The sequence below is a fragment of the Ostrinia nubilalis genome, chromosome Z (assembly GCF_963855985.1).
Source record: "Ostrinia nubilalis chromosome Z, ilOstNubi1.1, whole genome shotgun sequence".
Taxonomy (NCBI): Eukaryota; Metazoa; Arthropoda; class Insecta; order Lepidoptera; family Crambidae; genus Ostrinia; species Ostrinia nubilalis.
The window spans coordinates 25,430,923-25,447,599 of record NC_087119.1 but is presented as its reverse complement, the minus strand read 5'-3'; the positions used below and the strand labels follow the sequence as shown (position 1 = coordinate 25,447,599).

Sequence of the window (16,677 nt, the reverse complement as noted above, 5' to 3'; positions counted from 1 at the left end):
CCGCCCCGTACTAATTTGAACAAATACGTAGCCAGGCTTAGATCCCGTCTAACTTCTAGTTTGTTGTACCCTACTATTCCGAGTACAGATAAAGTGTGTTACAAACAAAATATGTTCTTTAGACGTCCGCCGCAAGACCATCTACGAGTACCACCGCGTCACGTTCAAGCACTACGAGATCGGCAACAACACTGTGCTGCGACTGACAGCGCTGCCCACCTGCCTCCAGTACAGCACCTGCGACGGCTGCCTCAACCACAACACCAGTTTCGACGTGAGTACCTCAACCACAACACCGGCTTCGACGTGAGTACCTCAACCACAACACCAGCTTCGATGTGAGTACCTCAACCACAACACCGGCTTCGACGTGAGTACCTCAACCACAACACCAGCTTCGACGTGAGTACCTCAACCACAACACCGGCTTCGACGTGAGTACCTCAACCACAACACCGGCTTCGACGTGAGTGCCTCAACCACAACACCGGCTTCGACGTGAGTGCCTCAACCACAACACCGGCTTCGACGTGAGTGCCTCAACCACAACACCGGCTTCGACGTGAGTGCCTCAACCACAACACCGGCTTCGACGTGAGTGCCTCAACCACAACACCGGCTTCGACGTGAGTGCCTCAACCACAACACCGGCTTCGACGTGAGTGCCTCAACCACAACACCGGCTTCGACGTGAGTGCCTCAACCACAACACCGGCTTCGACGTGAGTGCCTCAACCACAACACCGGCTTCGACGTGAGTACCTCAACCACAACACCGGCTTCGACGTGAGTACCTCAACCACAACACCGGCTTCGACGTGAGTACCTCAACCACAACACCGGCTTCGACGTGAGTACCTCAACCACAACACCGGCTTCGACGTGAGTACCTCAACCACAACACCGGCTTCGACGTGAGTACCTCAACCACAACACCGGCTTCGACGTGAGTACCTCAACCACAACAACGGCTTCGACGTGAGTACCTCAATGATCGAAAACTACACGGTGCTGCGGCTGACGGCGCTGCCTCTTTTTGTAGAACCGCATTCTTTAATGAACACGTGCATGAATAACTTCTAGAATTATTTGTAAAGCTAGATTTTTGTACTACCTTCAAATTTCATCACTGCTTTTTCCATCCGATTTCGCACGTTTATTTTTAGGTAATTTTCAATTGTCATCGCTTTTAATGCACGCCTTATGAAAATTTGTGCTCTTGCCTAATCTATAGAAGACCGGTCTTTATGAAAACCACGTGCCGTTAAAGCACGTGCCATCTGTGCTCGTGGTCTTCTGTGTTCTGGCTTAGGTTTTTTTGATCTGCATTAGGTGCCTGACCTTCGTTTAAATGAAGCTGTCACGTGGTCGTTTTCTTTCGTGCGTGTCTACTGATCGCGATAGTTTAGACTTTAGCCTCCTTCCCTATGTCGTATTTAAAGAGATGCATCCTCTAACTTAGATATGTTTGTTTGCAGTGTTCGTGGTGTGAAAATCTTATGAAATGCTCGAGTGGCACGGATCGCAACAAGCAAGATTGGCAGCTCAGAAGTAAGTGCTTTTGCTTCTATTTAGTTGCGCGTAGTTACGCATTTGCGTATTTTGAATATTTAATCGAACGGCTCTGTGCAAAGCAGGCCATACATGCTCCTGCTCCTAAACTATTGATTTCACAAAACAGTTATGTAATCATCAAATGCAGGAAATTTTGTCTTATTTGTTTCTGCATAATTAATTTTCCAATATGGTGGCGAACGCGGCAATCACAAGAGGTCGCAAAGTTGGAATTCGGAACGATACACACACACGCGTCTGTATCGCTACAAACACGCGTCGTCGACGCGTTTAAAAATGAAGTGCACATAGGCCTTAGGTCTAAAACCGGTTTCATATGAAAGTCGGGCACTTTGTATGAAACCGCGCGGGCGCCCGCATAACGCAGTTTCTGCCCTGAGGGTTTGACTAAAGTATTAACCTTTTCAGCGCCACGTCAAATACAAAAACCATCACTCTGACGCCACGCTTGATAAATAATGATATCAATATTTAATTGTATTCATTATTATTCAGTTTACATAATACTCAATTAGCCTATTACTGACATCATTTTTAAGGCGGATTAATCCGTCGTTGGCGGTCAACCTGAGGGCCTAGTGTGAGTTTACATCAAACGCTCTCACTAGTGAGCGCGTCAAAAAATGACATTAAGAGTAGGCGCACACCGTTGATTTTTCGTCGGCCGATAGTTTAGTCGGGCAGTTGATCAGTATGGGCATGTATGGGAGTGCGCACACTACGCCGATTCGATCTGGCCGATTCTTCATACAAATTAAAATCGGGCACAACTGTCGGCCAACTAAAAATCAACAGTGTGCGCCTACTCTTAAAATCGGGCACAACTATCGGCCAACTAAAAATCAACGGCGTGCGCCTACTCTAAATGTATGACGGATTGTACTGCGCCCTTAGCGGGAAACGTTCAAAAATTAAAATTTTCATACATTTTTTAAACACACTCAGCCCACTTATGTCATTACGGTCATTGGCGTTGAAAAGGTTAAAGAGTAACCAATCGTGTCCCGCCTCAGATTGCGACAAGTCGCTGTTCACGAACGCAAGCATGTGCCCAGCGAGCGCGCCGGCGCCCGCGCAAGACGGGTCGACCTACGTCACCGACGCGCAATCCAGCGGCCGCCACCAGGCTGTCGTCAACACGCGTGAGTATACCTCTCATCATCATCATCATGTCAGCCATAGGACGTCCACTGCTGAACACATTCTGGGAGTGGGTAGTCAATGCGAAAAAACGCTCAACGGTTTGAATGTGCGGGTGTCAAAATGTCCATACGGACCGGCTGTTAGTGTGGCAAAAAGTATGAACGTCGAAATGAGCAATGGTTAAAATGATCTGAAGTTAAAATGTCTTCGGGTTTATTCGAACAAGCGTCTTATTGTATAATAGCTAACGTGAATACGTGCTTAAATGCATCAAGGTAAAAATGTCAAAAAAAAACTCTATGACTGGACTACAAGAACATTGAACATTTTGACATTTAATTTTATTAATTTAATCATGAGCACAAATATATCAGTTGATCATTTTATCTATCACACCTTTTGTTGTACTTGTATTTTGTGATGTGTACCATTTGTCACTAAACCATTGTAACCATGGTAATAATGTACATTTTGACACTGGGACTTTTTGACGTTCATACTTTTTGCCACACTAACAGCCGGTCCGTATGGACATTTTGACACCTGCACATTCCAACCGTTGAGCGTTTTTTCGCATTGACTACCCACTCCCAGAATGGCTGAACATAGGCCTCCCCTAGTGCTTTCCACGTTGATCGATTGGTAGCGGCCTGCGTCCAGCGCTTCCCTGCTACCTTTACGATGTCGTCGGTCCTCCTTGTAGGTGGACGTCCCACGCTGCGCCTTCCGGTACGCGGCCTCCATTCCAGAACCTTGCTGCCCCATCAGCCGTCAGTTCTGCGTACTATGTGCCCTGCCCATTGCCACTTCAGCTTGCTAATCCGTCGGGCTATGTCAGCGACTTTAGTTCGTTTACGGATTTCCTCATTTCTGATTCGATCTCGCAAAGAAACACCAAGCATAGCCCTCTCCACTTCTATTATACTGGGTGTTTCCCACAGATCACAGAAACTAAAGGGAGATGTGCAGGTGCGGTTTTGCTCCCCAGTCGATGAAGCACCTGATGTCGTGCCCTGAGTGCCCAAGCAACTGCACTCAGGAGGATTTGATGAGTGCTGCTGACAACGCCACTCTTGTGGCGGAGTTTTGGGCTGACAGTGTGTAGGTTTGTTGTCGACACGAAAAGAAGAAGAAGGGAGATGTGACAAGGGGGCGTGGCCGGTGTCGCAGCAATATGCCCAAAAACAGAACACATTGCTCGTGAAAGCAATGATGACAGCAGCGACGTCATAATGTAAACATTGCTTGTGTAGTGCTAAAGATTATTCGATCGTTGAGTACTGATACCGCAGTGGATAATGAGCACATTATTTTGATTACTTTGTCTGTGTGAATTTCTAATGCGACACTGAGTTTCGAACTCAGCGCATGTTTCCTGTAAGGCGTCAATTTAGGAGTTAACATAAATTCTGTAACTTTTTCAAATTACATGGGGGTTAATCGATAAGTATCCACACCTTAGTATCCTCACCTATCACCCCGCGCCTGCTTGACACCTTACAGGAAACACCCTGTATAAACAGTTTCTTGGTAAAAATGGTAAATTGTCGTTTGACAAGCTTTGCATTTGATTTATATTAAATCCCCAGTGCCTGCAAACGAGCCGTCTACCCCCAAGCTGCCGCCGCCGAAAAGCGGCGCCGAGAATTCTCCCTTCATGGCGCCGGTTCGCGAGCCGGCGAAGGACGAAGACACGCACTCGGCCATCGGCGGCGCCGTCAGCGCCATTCTCGTGGTCACGATCGTTTGCGCGCTCGCCGCCTGGACGCTGTACGCCTTCAAGAACCCGCACACTCGCAGCGGGCAGCTGCTCATCAAGGTACTGAACTGCTAAAGCCTGGTCCGTGAGCACGTAGAATCCCGTCCAATGACCCCAAGCTACCCATCACTATCGCTCGCGCGTAATTATGTTGCTGTCGCGCTCGCACACTCACTGCGGGCGCCCGTCGCAATTACGCGCGAGCGATAGGGATGGGTAGCTTGGGGTCATTGGACGGGATTCTACGTGCTCACGGACCGGGCTTTACTGCACAACACAAGTGACCAACCTGCTACATTTAGCACTGCTAATGGTGAGTCAAACGTGGACCTCACTTTGTCCACAAGAGGAGTACGCATCTCCAAATGGAGAGTGGAGGCCAGCACTTCTGACCATCGCCTCATCACCTTTGAGGTATGCCAGCCGTCCCACAGATCGTATTCGGAGCACACTGAGCCAATCGAGGAGCCTCGGAGGTTTCGGGATCGGGGGGTCACCTAACCTTTTTTTTTACGGGGAAAAAATGCGTTGAATCGCATACCTACCCTGCGGGGACAGGGTAGGTTATGTGGGGCTCACCAAGTCAGAAGGACGGGGCATACCCACTAAAAAGACCCCGGTGCTCCGTCACTCGCCATAAGTGGGAGGAGACTGTGGGTTTCCGGACAAAGCTTTCTCTACCACAGCCCCTACCTAACCTAACCTACGCCAAGTTCTGCTTCAGGCAGGCTTCTGGGTTGCTCATCAAGGTACACCCGCACACTCGCAGCGGCCAGCCGCTCATCAAGGTACACTCGTACACTCTCAGCGGCCAGCTGCTCATCAAGGTACACTCGCAGCCGCCAGCTGCTCATCAAGGTACACTCGCAGCGGCCGGCTGCTCATCAAGGTACACTCGCAGCGGCCGGCTGCTCATCAAGGTACACTCGCAGCGGCCAGCTGCTCATCAAGGTACACTCGCAGCCGCCAGCTGCTCATCAAGGTACACTCGCAGCGGCCGGCTGCTCATCAAGGTACACTCGCAGCGGCCGGCTGCTCATCAAGGTACACTCGCAGCGGCCGGCTGCTCATCAAGGTACACTCGCAGCGGCCAGCTGCTCATCAAGGTACACTCGCAGCCGCCAGCTGCTCATCAAGGTACACTCGCAGCGGCCGGCTGCTCATCAAGGTACACTCGCAGCGGCCGGCTGCTCATCAAGGTACACTCGCAGCGGCCAGCTGCTCATCAAGGTACACTCGCAGCCGCCAGCTGCTCATCAAGGTACACTCGCAGCGGCCGGCTGCTCATCAAGGTACACTCGCAGCGGCCAGCTGCTCATCAAGGTACACTCGCAGCGGCCAGCCGCTCATCAAGGTACACTCGCAGCGGCCAGCCGCTCATCAAGGTACACTCGCAGCGGCCAGCCGCTCATCAAGGTACACTCGCAGCGGCCAGCCGCTCATCAAGGTACACTCGCAGCGGCCAGCCGCTCATCAAGGTACACTCGCAGCGGCCAGCTGCTCATCAAGGTACACTCGCAGCGGCCAGCTGCTCATCAAGGTACACTCGCAGCGGGCAGCTGCTCATCAAGGTACACTCGCAGCGGCCAGCTGCTCATCAAGGTACACTCGCAGCGGCCGGCTGCTCATCAAGGTACACTCGCAGCGGCCAACTGCTCATCAAGGTACACTCGCAGCGGCCAGCCGCTCATCAAGGTACACTCGCAGCGGCCAGCCGCTCATCAAGGTACACTCGCAGCGGCCAGCCGCTCATCAAGGTACACTCGCAGCGGCCAGCCGCTCATCAAGGTACACTCGCAGCGGCCAGCCGCTCATCAAGGTACACTCGCAGCGGCCAGCCGCTCATCAAGGTACACTCGCAGCGGCCAGCCGCTCATCAAGGTACACTCGCAGCGGCCAGCCGCTCATCAAGGTACACTCGCACACTCGCAGCGGCCAGACGCTCATCAAGGTACACTCGCACACTCGCAGCGGCCAGCCGCTCATCAAGGTACACTCGCACACTCGCAGCGGCCAGCCGCTCATCAAGGTACACTCGCACACTCGCAGCGGCCAGCCGCTCATCAAGGTACACTCGCACACTCGCAGCGGCCAGCCGCTCATCAAGGTACACTCGCACACTCGCAGCGGCCAGCCGCTCATCAAGGTACACTCGCACACTCGCAGCGGCCAGCCGCTCATCAAGGTACACTCGCACACTCGCAGCGGCCAGACGCTCATCAAGGTACACTCGCACACTCGCAGCGGCCAGCCGCTCATCAAGGTACACTCGCACACTCGCAGCGGCCAGCCGCTCATCAAGGTACACTCGCACACTCGCAGCGGCCAGCCGCTCATCAAGGTACACTCGCACACTCGCAGCGGCCAGCCGCTCATCAAGGTACACTCGCACACTCGCAGCGGCCAGCCGCTCATCAAGGTACACTCGCACACTCGCAGCGGCCAGCCGCTCATCAAGGTACACTCGCACACTCGCAGCGGCCAGCCGCTCATCAAGGTACACTCGCACACTCGCAGCGGCCAGCCGCTCATCAAGGTACACTCGCACACTCGCAGCGGCCAGCCGCACATCAAGGTACACCCGCACACTCGCAGCGGCCAGCCGCTCCTCAAGGTACACTCGCAGCGGCCAGCTGCTCATCAAGGTACACCCACAGCACAGCACGAAACCACTCAGCCGTCGGCGGCGCCGTCAGCGTTTTAAGAACTTTGAAAATAGAGAGAAGCTATTGAGACACGTTGTAAGAACTTAACTAAGAGCCTGTTTCAGCTTGGACTAAATAATCTGATAAGTCCCAATCCCTGATAAGTATTTAAACTACTACTTTCGATCTCACAGGTCTCTGATATCTCAGAAAGTAACTAGCAACCTTTTTATACATCGGTCCTTAACCTTAACCTTTTATTACACATAGTTTATTATGTAAAACCGAATGAATACCTGTTGAATCGAGCCCTAATTGTGGTATTATGTCCGCAGTACCGGCCATCGCAATGGAGCTGGCGCCGCGGCGAGGCGCGATACACCGCCGCCACCATCCACATGTAACGCACGCCGCAGTCGCGTACCCAGACCACGGTAAACTCAACCATATTCAATTATATATCGTAGTACTGGGTATTACCTGATCACAACCGGGTAAATAATATTCAGTATTTACCTTCACCGTGTACAATTACGATCTACTACCATAATGCAGACAATTCTAAAAGGTCAATCTTGATAAATTAATGGTAACTGTTAATTGAAGTTCAAAATAGAATGTGTGTGCTAACGTGTCTTAGGCCGAGTTGCACCACCTATTTTTTACCGTAACTTTAACGATAACCGGTGCTTTTTGTATGGGTTTTGACAGATTTTTGACGTTTGTCAAAGTTAAAGTAAGATGGTGCAACCCAGCCTTAACCATTCCAAATGCACGATTTTGTAACGATTATTGAATTTTACTGTACCAACATATTTTGTAAAAAAAAATCTCACCTTCGATATAAGATTTTTATCACCCTATGTTAAGTGCTTCGTTATCATTTTTCACTAGTATAAATGAACGTAATACGTGTGACGAATCAGTATGAATACAGCAGATGAAAGTATACTATTTTTTATTACTCAATCATCTAGTTGGTCGGTTAATAACGAAATTACCAACTGCCTTGGATGGTTCGGGTGGACCCGTGTTCTGGTCCTGTAAGTACGGGTTACGGACCTGTTGGTCAGGGAAGCTTCAAGCCCTAGCCTCCTCTAGTAATTTGGATATCACTAATTACTGCAGAAAGTGTTTCTGAACCGGCTGTCGATGATAATTATGCTGCATTAGGGAACATCAAGCCTCACCAACCCCTTTGGCCTCCGGTGCTTTCGTCTGCTTCATACCTTTTTGTCACGCGGTACACACCGCCCGCTATCTCTTCCTCGCAAAAAACACCTTTAATGAGGGTGAAATGATAGTGCCTCAACAATACATATTCCATTTAGGCATTTATTTTATTAAACTAATATTAATTTTCAACGAAATCAATTAAAACATATCTGGGTACGTCGAAAAGGAACAAGTGTGCGAATAGAAAGATTTGCCGCTGGTGGGTCAATAACATAATGGCATTTATAGAAAAAATAATGCTATAAAACTTTAACAATATGATTTTATGACAATTGCTTTTTAATTGCCCTCGGTCTTGTTTTGTCAATTAACAAATACGACCATTGTGTCAAATGTCAATTAACATTTTTTTCGGTGGTACGAAAAATTTAATGCAAATATGACTTTTTATTTTTGACACAACTACAAATGTAATAAATGACGAGTTCTATTGAATCAGCTTAGATAGTACGAGAGCAGATCGCATATTTTCGTACCTATCTGATACCGCGATGAAATGCACTATTGTATCTCATAAAAGTTATGCTGAGTCCGGATCAAATTGTCGCCACGACGGAACTTGCCGGTTAGTATGAATAATTCTGTATTTTTGGTGAGGAAAAAGGGTTGTTACTTTTGTTTGTACTTACTTTTTAAATGAGTCGCTTTTATTCTCATGGTGCGATATGTCTGCCAAGGCTTATGAAGTTCTATGTGTGATAAAAATATCTACAGGTGAGTTTTGTTTAGTTTCACCTGTCCCTGTGACAATGCAATATTACGATGACATGCAGCTCACCATAGGAACTGCTATAAAATGACAACCCCATCGAGTTTGGGCTCGTTTGATTAGTAATGGTGCAGTTTAGTGCAGAGAGATGAGAGTCATAACGCAATTTTTTAAATAATATGGTTAATTTTAAAACTATAAGAGCCTCAGTCAGATTCAGTTCGTCGGATCCAACAAAGGTGACGCAATCACAGCAAGCTGCATTGCATTCAAACCAGGAGGGCGAAGAAAAATTGCGTTAAGTCTTCTAAGAGTTAAGAGAATTTATTGTATATGTCCGTAAAGTATTCATTTAGTAACATTTGTCAATAAGTTAGTTTTCTGTATCTAACAGTAAATTTCTATTATCTCGGTATCAGATTGGTAAAGTAACACCCCATTTTTCGCACCGAAGTTTCGCCGTGGTGACACTTTGATCCGGACTCAGCAGAACTTTTATGGGATACCATTGTGCACTTCATCGAGGTATGAATATTTGCGGTCGGCTCTCGTACTAATATAAGTATTAGAGCGCCCACCAGCAGCGTGAGTAGGGATTAAAGGTCAATGTACAACTGCGGTCAAGTCTGTGCGTTCGTAAGTGTGCAATAGTTCGTATGTGTGAAATTATATTAATATATTATGTAGAAAATTTTTGATCTCTACTTAAATCGATTAAATCTATGTATATTCTATAAAAATATTTTGCATTTTTATATTTGTAATCATTTATTTACGCTTGTTAACAAACAAATCATTTCTACAAAGTTCAATATTGACTATAGGTCTGAGTTCACATGCAGACGCAACAGTAATTTTTTTATTCAATATTATTTTGTTTGCTACCAACTACGAACCACGCTATTGGCGAATATTTGTTAGTTAATGTGTAAGTTTACGTTTACGTCTGGTGTGACCCCGGACTAGACATTTCTGCGGTGGCGTTGGTTCTGGCACGCATAGTCTAAACTCAACTGTTGTAAGTTTCGTCCATTGCATTTTCTTTCGGTGAAACAGAGACTGCCGTCTTTTTGGCCGTATCTATTCAAGTTCCCTTATCAAATGCGAGCCAGAACTAACGCAATCTTGTTTGTTACCGCTGGAAATATATCGAATTCAAGACAAATGAAGGTATAGCTAGCATAATATGCATAGGCAGCTATCAAACTTTCTGATGCAATAAAACTTAGGCTTGATTTCCTTTTAGGCTGACATCGGTGACCGACGTCAGCGTAGGAGGAAATCAAGCCTTAAATCCAATTGCCGAGAACCCAAGTTTAGTCTGATTCTGTAAAATTATGATGTTGACTGTAACCTCGACTTAATGACTGCTGACTTCCAATTTTAATATCCAAGCGTACGTCATACATCAACGGCGTCTTAAAAGTCAATATTGAACTAATGATCTTTCTATACAAAATTATATTATTACTTTATGAATGAACTGAAAATTATAAATATGAATATTAGTGCCTTGAAGTTCCGTGGGTCAATAAAAGTAAATATTGCTTATGCGCGCGTACTGCAGCATTTAAAAATATATATTTCAAAATGTTTATAATTTATATATCTATGTCACTGGGTCGCATGAGATTTTCGATTATTGCATAGTTTTGTCCGTCCCTATCAATAAGCATCGTGATTGATGATAATTTTAATGAGGTTTTGATAATATTATTGTTGTTTATAGTGTAATGACGTAATCCGATGATCATTCATTTTGAATGCTCTTTTTGAATACATTTATTAAGAAAATTGCCTTACGGGACTAGCTATGACGGATTTGAGTGTACGGAGTGCACGCTTGACCAGAATCATGCTTCGGTTGAATTAGTTAAGGTATTTTATACGAATATAGGTGATATTATATATAAAATATTATTTTGTAGTGTCGTATTTAATTAATTTGTAATTTTCATGTAATATCATTTCGATCTTGTGAACATTAAACACCAAAGAACTTCGGAAAGTAATGTACAAGCGGCGCAGGCGCAGGATAGGACTGAAAAGTATCGGCTGTCTCGCTCGTCCGTCATAATGTAAGAGCGAGAGCTGTTTATTTTCATTCCATCCTATGCTCGCGCGATTCGCAAATGAATCTTCAGATGATTCGTCTTAAAATAAATCGATCTTTTGCGTTTGGATTGACTTTGGTACTTACTGTGCAATTCGAATCACCGCTATTCGTAATGTAACTTTTGAAGTATTTTATTGTTGGTGTACCAATTGAAATAAATAATGTATAAATTTGTATTATTAGGGACCAGATGTAAATCAAAAGACTACAATAAATTGTGCCGTTGAATAAAATGTTTTCTTTCTTCAACTTATACCCGAGAAAATTAACAACCTCTGCTTTACCTTACGCACACACACATACACACACAACACGGAAACACACATCACCTAACAAGAAATCATTATCACTTAGATTGTTTTGACCCTGAGCACAATAACTCATAATCGTTAAGTAATCAAACTCCTTAAACAACCGTAGCAGTGCTGCTTTGTTTTTCATACAAAATTGACGTTTACCACAACATAACGAGAACGATTTTTATTCGTGCTCCAAATTCTGTTAGTCTTTGATAACACGTGCACTAGAATTTCAATTCGCACACTAATTTATACTAATAGTATACCTACATCGAATGTTGTAAGCGTCAAGGAAATCTCCTTGGCGATGTAATTGAATAAAAGTAAATTTAAAAATAAATTGCATTAAATTTCCTTTAAATTGCAATAGTTAAAGTTCTATAAAAATGTATAGTTTTCGTTTCCTTGAATTTTCAAAAGTGAATTTTCTTCTGGGCCACCTTTTATTATGATTACGATTATGATTACTAAGTAAAATATATTTTGACCGGTTGTATGCATCTACGAGTAATAGGTAACTCAATACATATAGGTAATAAATAAGCAAGTTATATTACCTATACTAGCGGCCGCCCGCAACTTCGTACGCGTGGACCTCGTTTTACCCCCATTAGATATCATGTTGATAGATGGCGTTCACGGCTCCCTCCATGAATATTTACGAACGTCAAACAGTACTTTGTCCAGCCCTGTAGATTTTAACCAATGACGATAGAAGGCGTTTTTAGACACGTCTTATTTATTTATCGAAATGTATTTGTCACATATCGTCATAAATTATAGCCTATATGTTAATCTGGGTTATAAACAATAATACTGTAAAGTTTCAACAAAATCCATTCAGTAGTTTTTGCGTGAAAGAGTAAGAAACATCCAGACATCATGACATCCAGACATCCAAACTTTCGCCTTTATAATATTAGTAGGATGTGACCATGGACCTATAAAAAAAGTCGGACGGATTCTCATCAACAAAATACTGTGACATTAGGATACACCAGCTTGCCTGTACGTACAGGCCGGCACGCACACATTCACACCCTGATACACCACTTCGAGTGCAAACTTCACACAGTTGACACATTTAAGCAGCGAAAAAACAACACGAATACGATATGTCTTGTGTGATGAAATTGTGTAAAAACCGTTCTGTTCGAACAAACAAAAATTAAGGAATCACATTTCACAGGCAAAATAATAATCCAATCACTTATTTCCCGACATTAAAATATTGAAATTCATTGAAATCAAACGTCATTCACTCGAAAAAATAATACGTCAAAGACCAGTTTTCTCAGTTATTTACGTGGGAAAATTACCCGAAATATGGGAAATTAATAATAATTTTAGGACTTTTTAGTTATTTATTACGCATACTATGGAAATAAAATAATTTATCATAATAATTGTGTTTTAATGGGATATAATATTTTTATAGGCAAATTTGATCCTTCCCAAAAATGTGGAACTGCGAAATTCAATGTATGTTAAAAAAAATCTATCAGAGGTAATAATAATATGTATATTGATGATGCATAAGATTATGATTATAATGTACACAAGATTCGTAATTTGTAACTGCGTGAATCATTTTTGATCAACATTATATTGTACATACCCTGACACACTGACTTGCAATCAAAGTAAGAAAATTTGAACATTGAAAATTTCGCGCCTACCTCAACGCATTCCTTCCACCTTTCATCCTTTTAAAATGGCCCGGAATAATTCTGTCATTTCCAAGTACCATCTGCCGATCTATGTTTTTCTTAAAATAAATGGGTAAAATGTTTTGGCTAACATGGCATCCCTAAATTCACTCACACAATAGACAAACGCCAAAATTTTGCGTCACAGTTTTGTTGTAGCGCGAGTTCCGTCCGCCTTTTTTTATAGGTCCATGGATGTGACCAGCTAAATTTCACGAGTAAGTCATTTCACGTGTAAGTCGTAATAAGTCAAAAGCTAGGTATCTTTTATAAAGCAACATGAGAAATCAGAAACAAAAAACTGCTAGTGCGTAGGGGTATTTCTTAAACAAAACAACACAGAGTAGTAGTAGATCTAGTACTTAAGCGAAGTGATTAATTTGAAACTTAATAATGCACACATTCACCCGACTAACATAATGGTGAACAAAACAAAAACCTTATCGCTCTCATTGTAAGTTATCACAATGGCCCACCTGTTCTGCGCTCAATCGAACCTAACTCCTGGACTATGGAGTACGTTATACTAGCCTTATTCCTAACGCACATTCACGCCAGAATGTTCTGTGAGAAAACCAAGCTGCCTCTAGAAGTGGGCGTGTGGCGGCACGACCTTCAGCATATGGACTCCGCTGTGGTCGAGAACAAGCCTGTGTCCATCACCGAAGGCCAAGTGTACGTGTACGACAACTACTTCCCAGGATACACGATCAAGTACATCCACGTTGACAACGTGGCGATCAAGTCTTGCGGCGCCAGCGCTACCATCAAGATGGGAGGCATCGGCACATCAACCGTCCTAATAGTCCTTCACGCGGACACAAACCAGGAAATCCGCTCGGTGATCGACGTGTGGGGAACTAAAGACGAAGCCCCAGCCCCGAAGAAAAAGGCGCTGCCTTTCTCAAAGGACATAAAAAACTTGAAATCATTATACCTATTCGGAAAATTAAGAGCCGTACACCACAATAGGGGGTACTGACAGCAAAATCATATCAATCTTGTGTACTTCAGTGTCTTCTTTTTGTATCGTAATTTTTTAACTTCTTGGATTAAAAATACATTTTAAGTGTTTTCTTCTGGGACTTTTATTGTACAAAATAGGTACAAATTAGGTTTTGTACATTTTTATAGGTCTATTGAGATATATACCTAGTTTGAAATTTCTTATTTACTAATTGGGCACTTTATTTATTTCATTTTATAAATGATGTTTTTTTAAGTTGATTTTTTAGAATATTAAATTACTAGGTTTTGTATGCTAATATTCTAATATCTAAACTATGTTAAAAATTAAGATAATCCATAAATTGCTTAATAAGTTAGGAAATGTTTGATTTTTTCTCGGCTGTGTCCAGATAAGTAGTTCCATTGAGTTACGAAATGTTTTCGATCCCTATAATCAAACACTGTATAAGTTTATTCCTATTGGTAACTCCGCTTAGACTGCGCTGAGTTATCTACTTACGCTGGACGCCTGGCAACCCTAATTGCAATAGATTTAAAATCAAATCGTAATGTTTGTCTTCAAACAAACATCTTTAAATTAAAAATCAATATTGGTGATTGATAACACGGCACTTACATTAGAAAGAACACAAATTATTATTTTTTTCCAAGAAAATGGTAAGATAATTTGACAGTTAGAACATAACAAAGAGTAAAGCTATGTTTGTATAAATTAAAATACACAATTCCATTAATGTCATCTCGTTTATTTATTAAAGTACACGTAAGTAAACAAATTACATAAATGTAACCATCTTAAACTAATAAATATTTGACTTCTTACCACTACATAATACGATTTCAGAAGTTTTAAGTGGCTTGAATATAACCAAAATGATTCACGAGTTTGACTAGATATTAATATTATGGCTTTTGTTGGCAAAACACTGATTAATCATTAATTCCTAAGCTAATTATTTAGTAAAATATATTCTACAGAATATGTATCCCCAAAACTAACTGTTTTTTATATAATAAGAACTTACATTCAAAATGTATTTCAAGAATAACACAATTACGCACATGATTTTACTAAAATATACTATTATCAAAAATAATCACGTTATAAACACATAGTAGCACAAAAGTTACTAGGAGGTTAAAATGGCAGATAACATTATACAAGAAATACGTACAGCATTACAGCAACAAGAAGCACTAAACACAAAACTATTGTAAAAGTGTCGTAACATTTGAGCATAAATCTTGTGCTATTTTTGAAATCTTAAAAGTAAAATACACTACACCGTCATCCATAAACATACTTAAATACCTAAAAGGTTTTTTCCTATCAAAGCAAGTGGTTGGTCAACTGAAAATGAAAATATTTATTGCCAGATTCAAACAATACAATAACTAAAAGACAGACCTCCACACTAGGCATTGCCTGTCCTGTGGAGGAAAGAATAACGATTTACAGATAGAATTAGTACGGCTACTAAAGCCTGGTCCGTGAGTACGTAGAATTTTGTCCAATGACCCCAAGCTACCCATCCTTATTGCTCGCGCGTAATTATATTGCTGTCGCGACTGTGCGACTGGCACCCGCAGTGAGTGTGCGAGCGCGACAGCAACATAATTTCGCGCGAGCGATAAGGATGGGTAGCTTGGGGTCATTGGACAAAATTCTACGTGCTCACGGACCAGGCTTTAACTAAACTAAAGTAAAAGATGCCTTTTAGGCCGTATCATGAATTAGAAATAACTTCCAAGTAACATTCATTGTAGCAACTATTTATGTGTCATGATGAAGAGGCAATTTCTATCATTTACAATACTAAACAAATCTATCACTTGAAAAATCTTGCGCTTCAGATTGTAATCGAACCCATGAACATACGCTGTCAGAGCTATCGGTGTGTCGCTAGGTTCTGTGCATTTATTATTTATTTACCAACAGCGTTATAAAAGGAAATGCAACAACGAAGTATATACAGGGTGTCCCAGAATGGGTGAATCATACTGCTAGGGGATGTAGCTCTACTAATGTACTATCCCTATAAAATATGAAGAAAAAAAAATAAAGCGCATAAGGACACAACAAAACATTTTTTTAAATTTAGCACCTTTTACATGCGGCTCACGCTTGACCGTATTTTTACTTTTTATTTTGTCTATGACAACTCTGTCACCACGCGCTGTCACCTTTCTACTCATGTATTACTTTGCCCTATGTTCTACTCTCTGATCCAGGCTGTCGCCACTCCATACAAAACAAGGTAAGTTAACTTTGGTCGTCAACATTGCAACAAAACATACAATCCTAAAAAAATAAAAAGTATCCGAGAAAATCGACCCAATCGACAGCCCGAAAATGGAAAGCATAGTATTCCTGCCAAAATAGTTGACTTTCATTAAATAATCTTCAATAATATTCATTACTATTTATTTTTAAAAAGTAGGCAATATCCATTCACAGCATCATTAGAAGAGCAGGTTATAATATGTTATTCATTTATTTCGTTGCTGTATTGGATT

The 16,677-nt window shown here is 42.8% G+C and overlaps 1 protein-coding gene across 1 annotated transcript in view; it reads left to right on the top strand.

Moving 5' to 3' along the window:
- The window catches only part of LOC135086978 (plexin domain-containing protein 2-like), a 66,631-nt gene extending 55,215 nt beyond the window's left edge, over window positions 1–11,416 (top strand). The window contains exons 8-12 of the mRNA XM_063981832.1: window positions 123–274; window positions 1,479–1,551; window positions 2,589–2,717; window positions 4,308–4,537; window positions 7,458–11,416. Coding sequence (XP_063837902.1) covers window positions 123–274; window positions 1,479–1,551; window positions 2,589–2,717; window positions 4,308–4,537; window positions 7,458–7,526 — 653 coding nt within the window. The 3' untranslated portion in view covers window positions 7,527–11,416. The remainder of the gene's footprint in view (window positions 1–122; window positions 275–1,478; window positions 1,552–2,588; window positions 2,718–4,307; window positions 4,538–7,457) is intronic.
- Window positions 11,417–16,677: the final 5,261 nt, after the last annotated feature.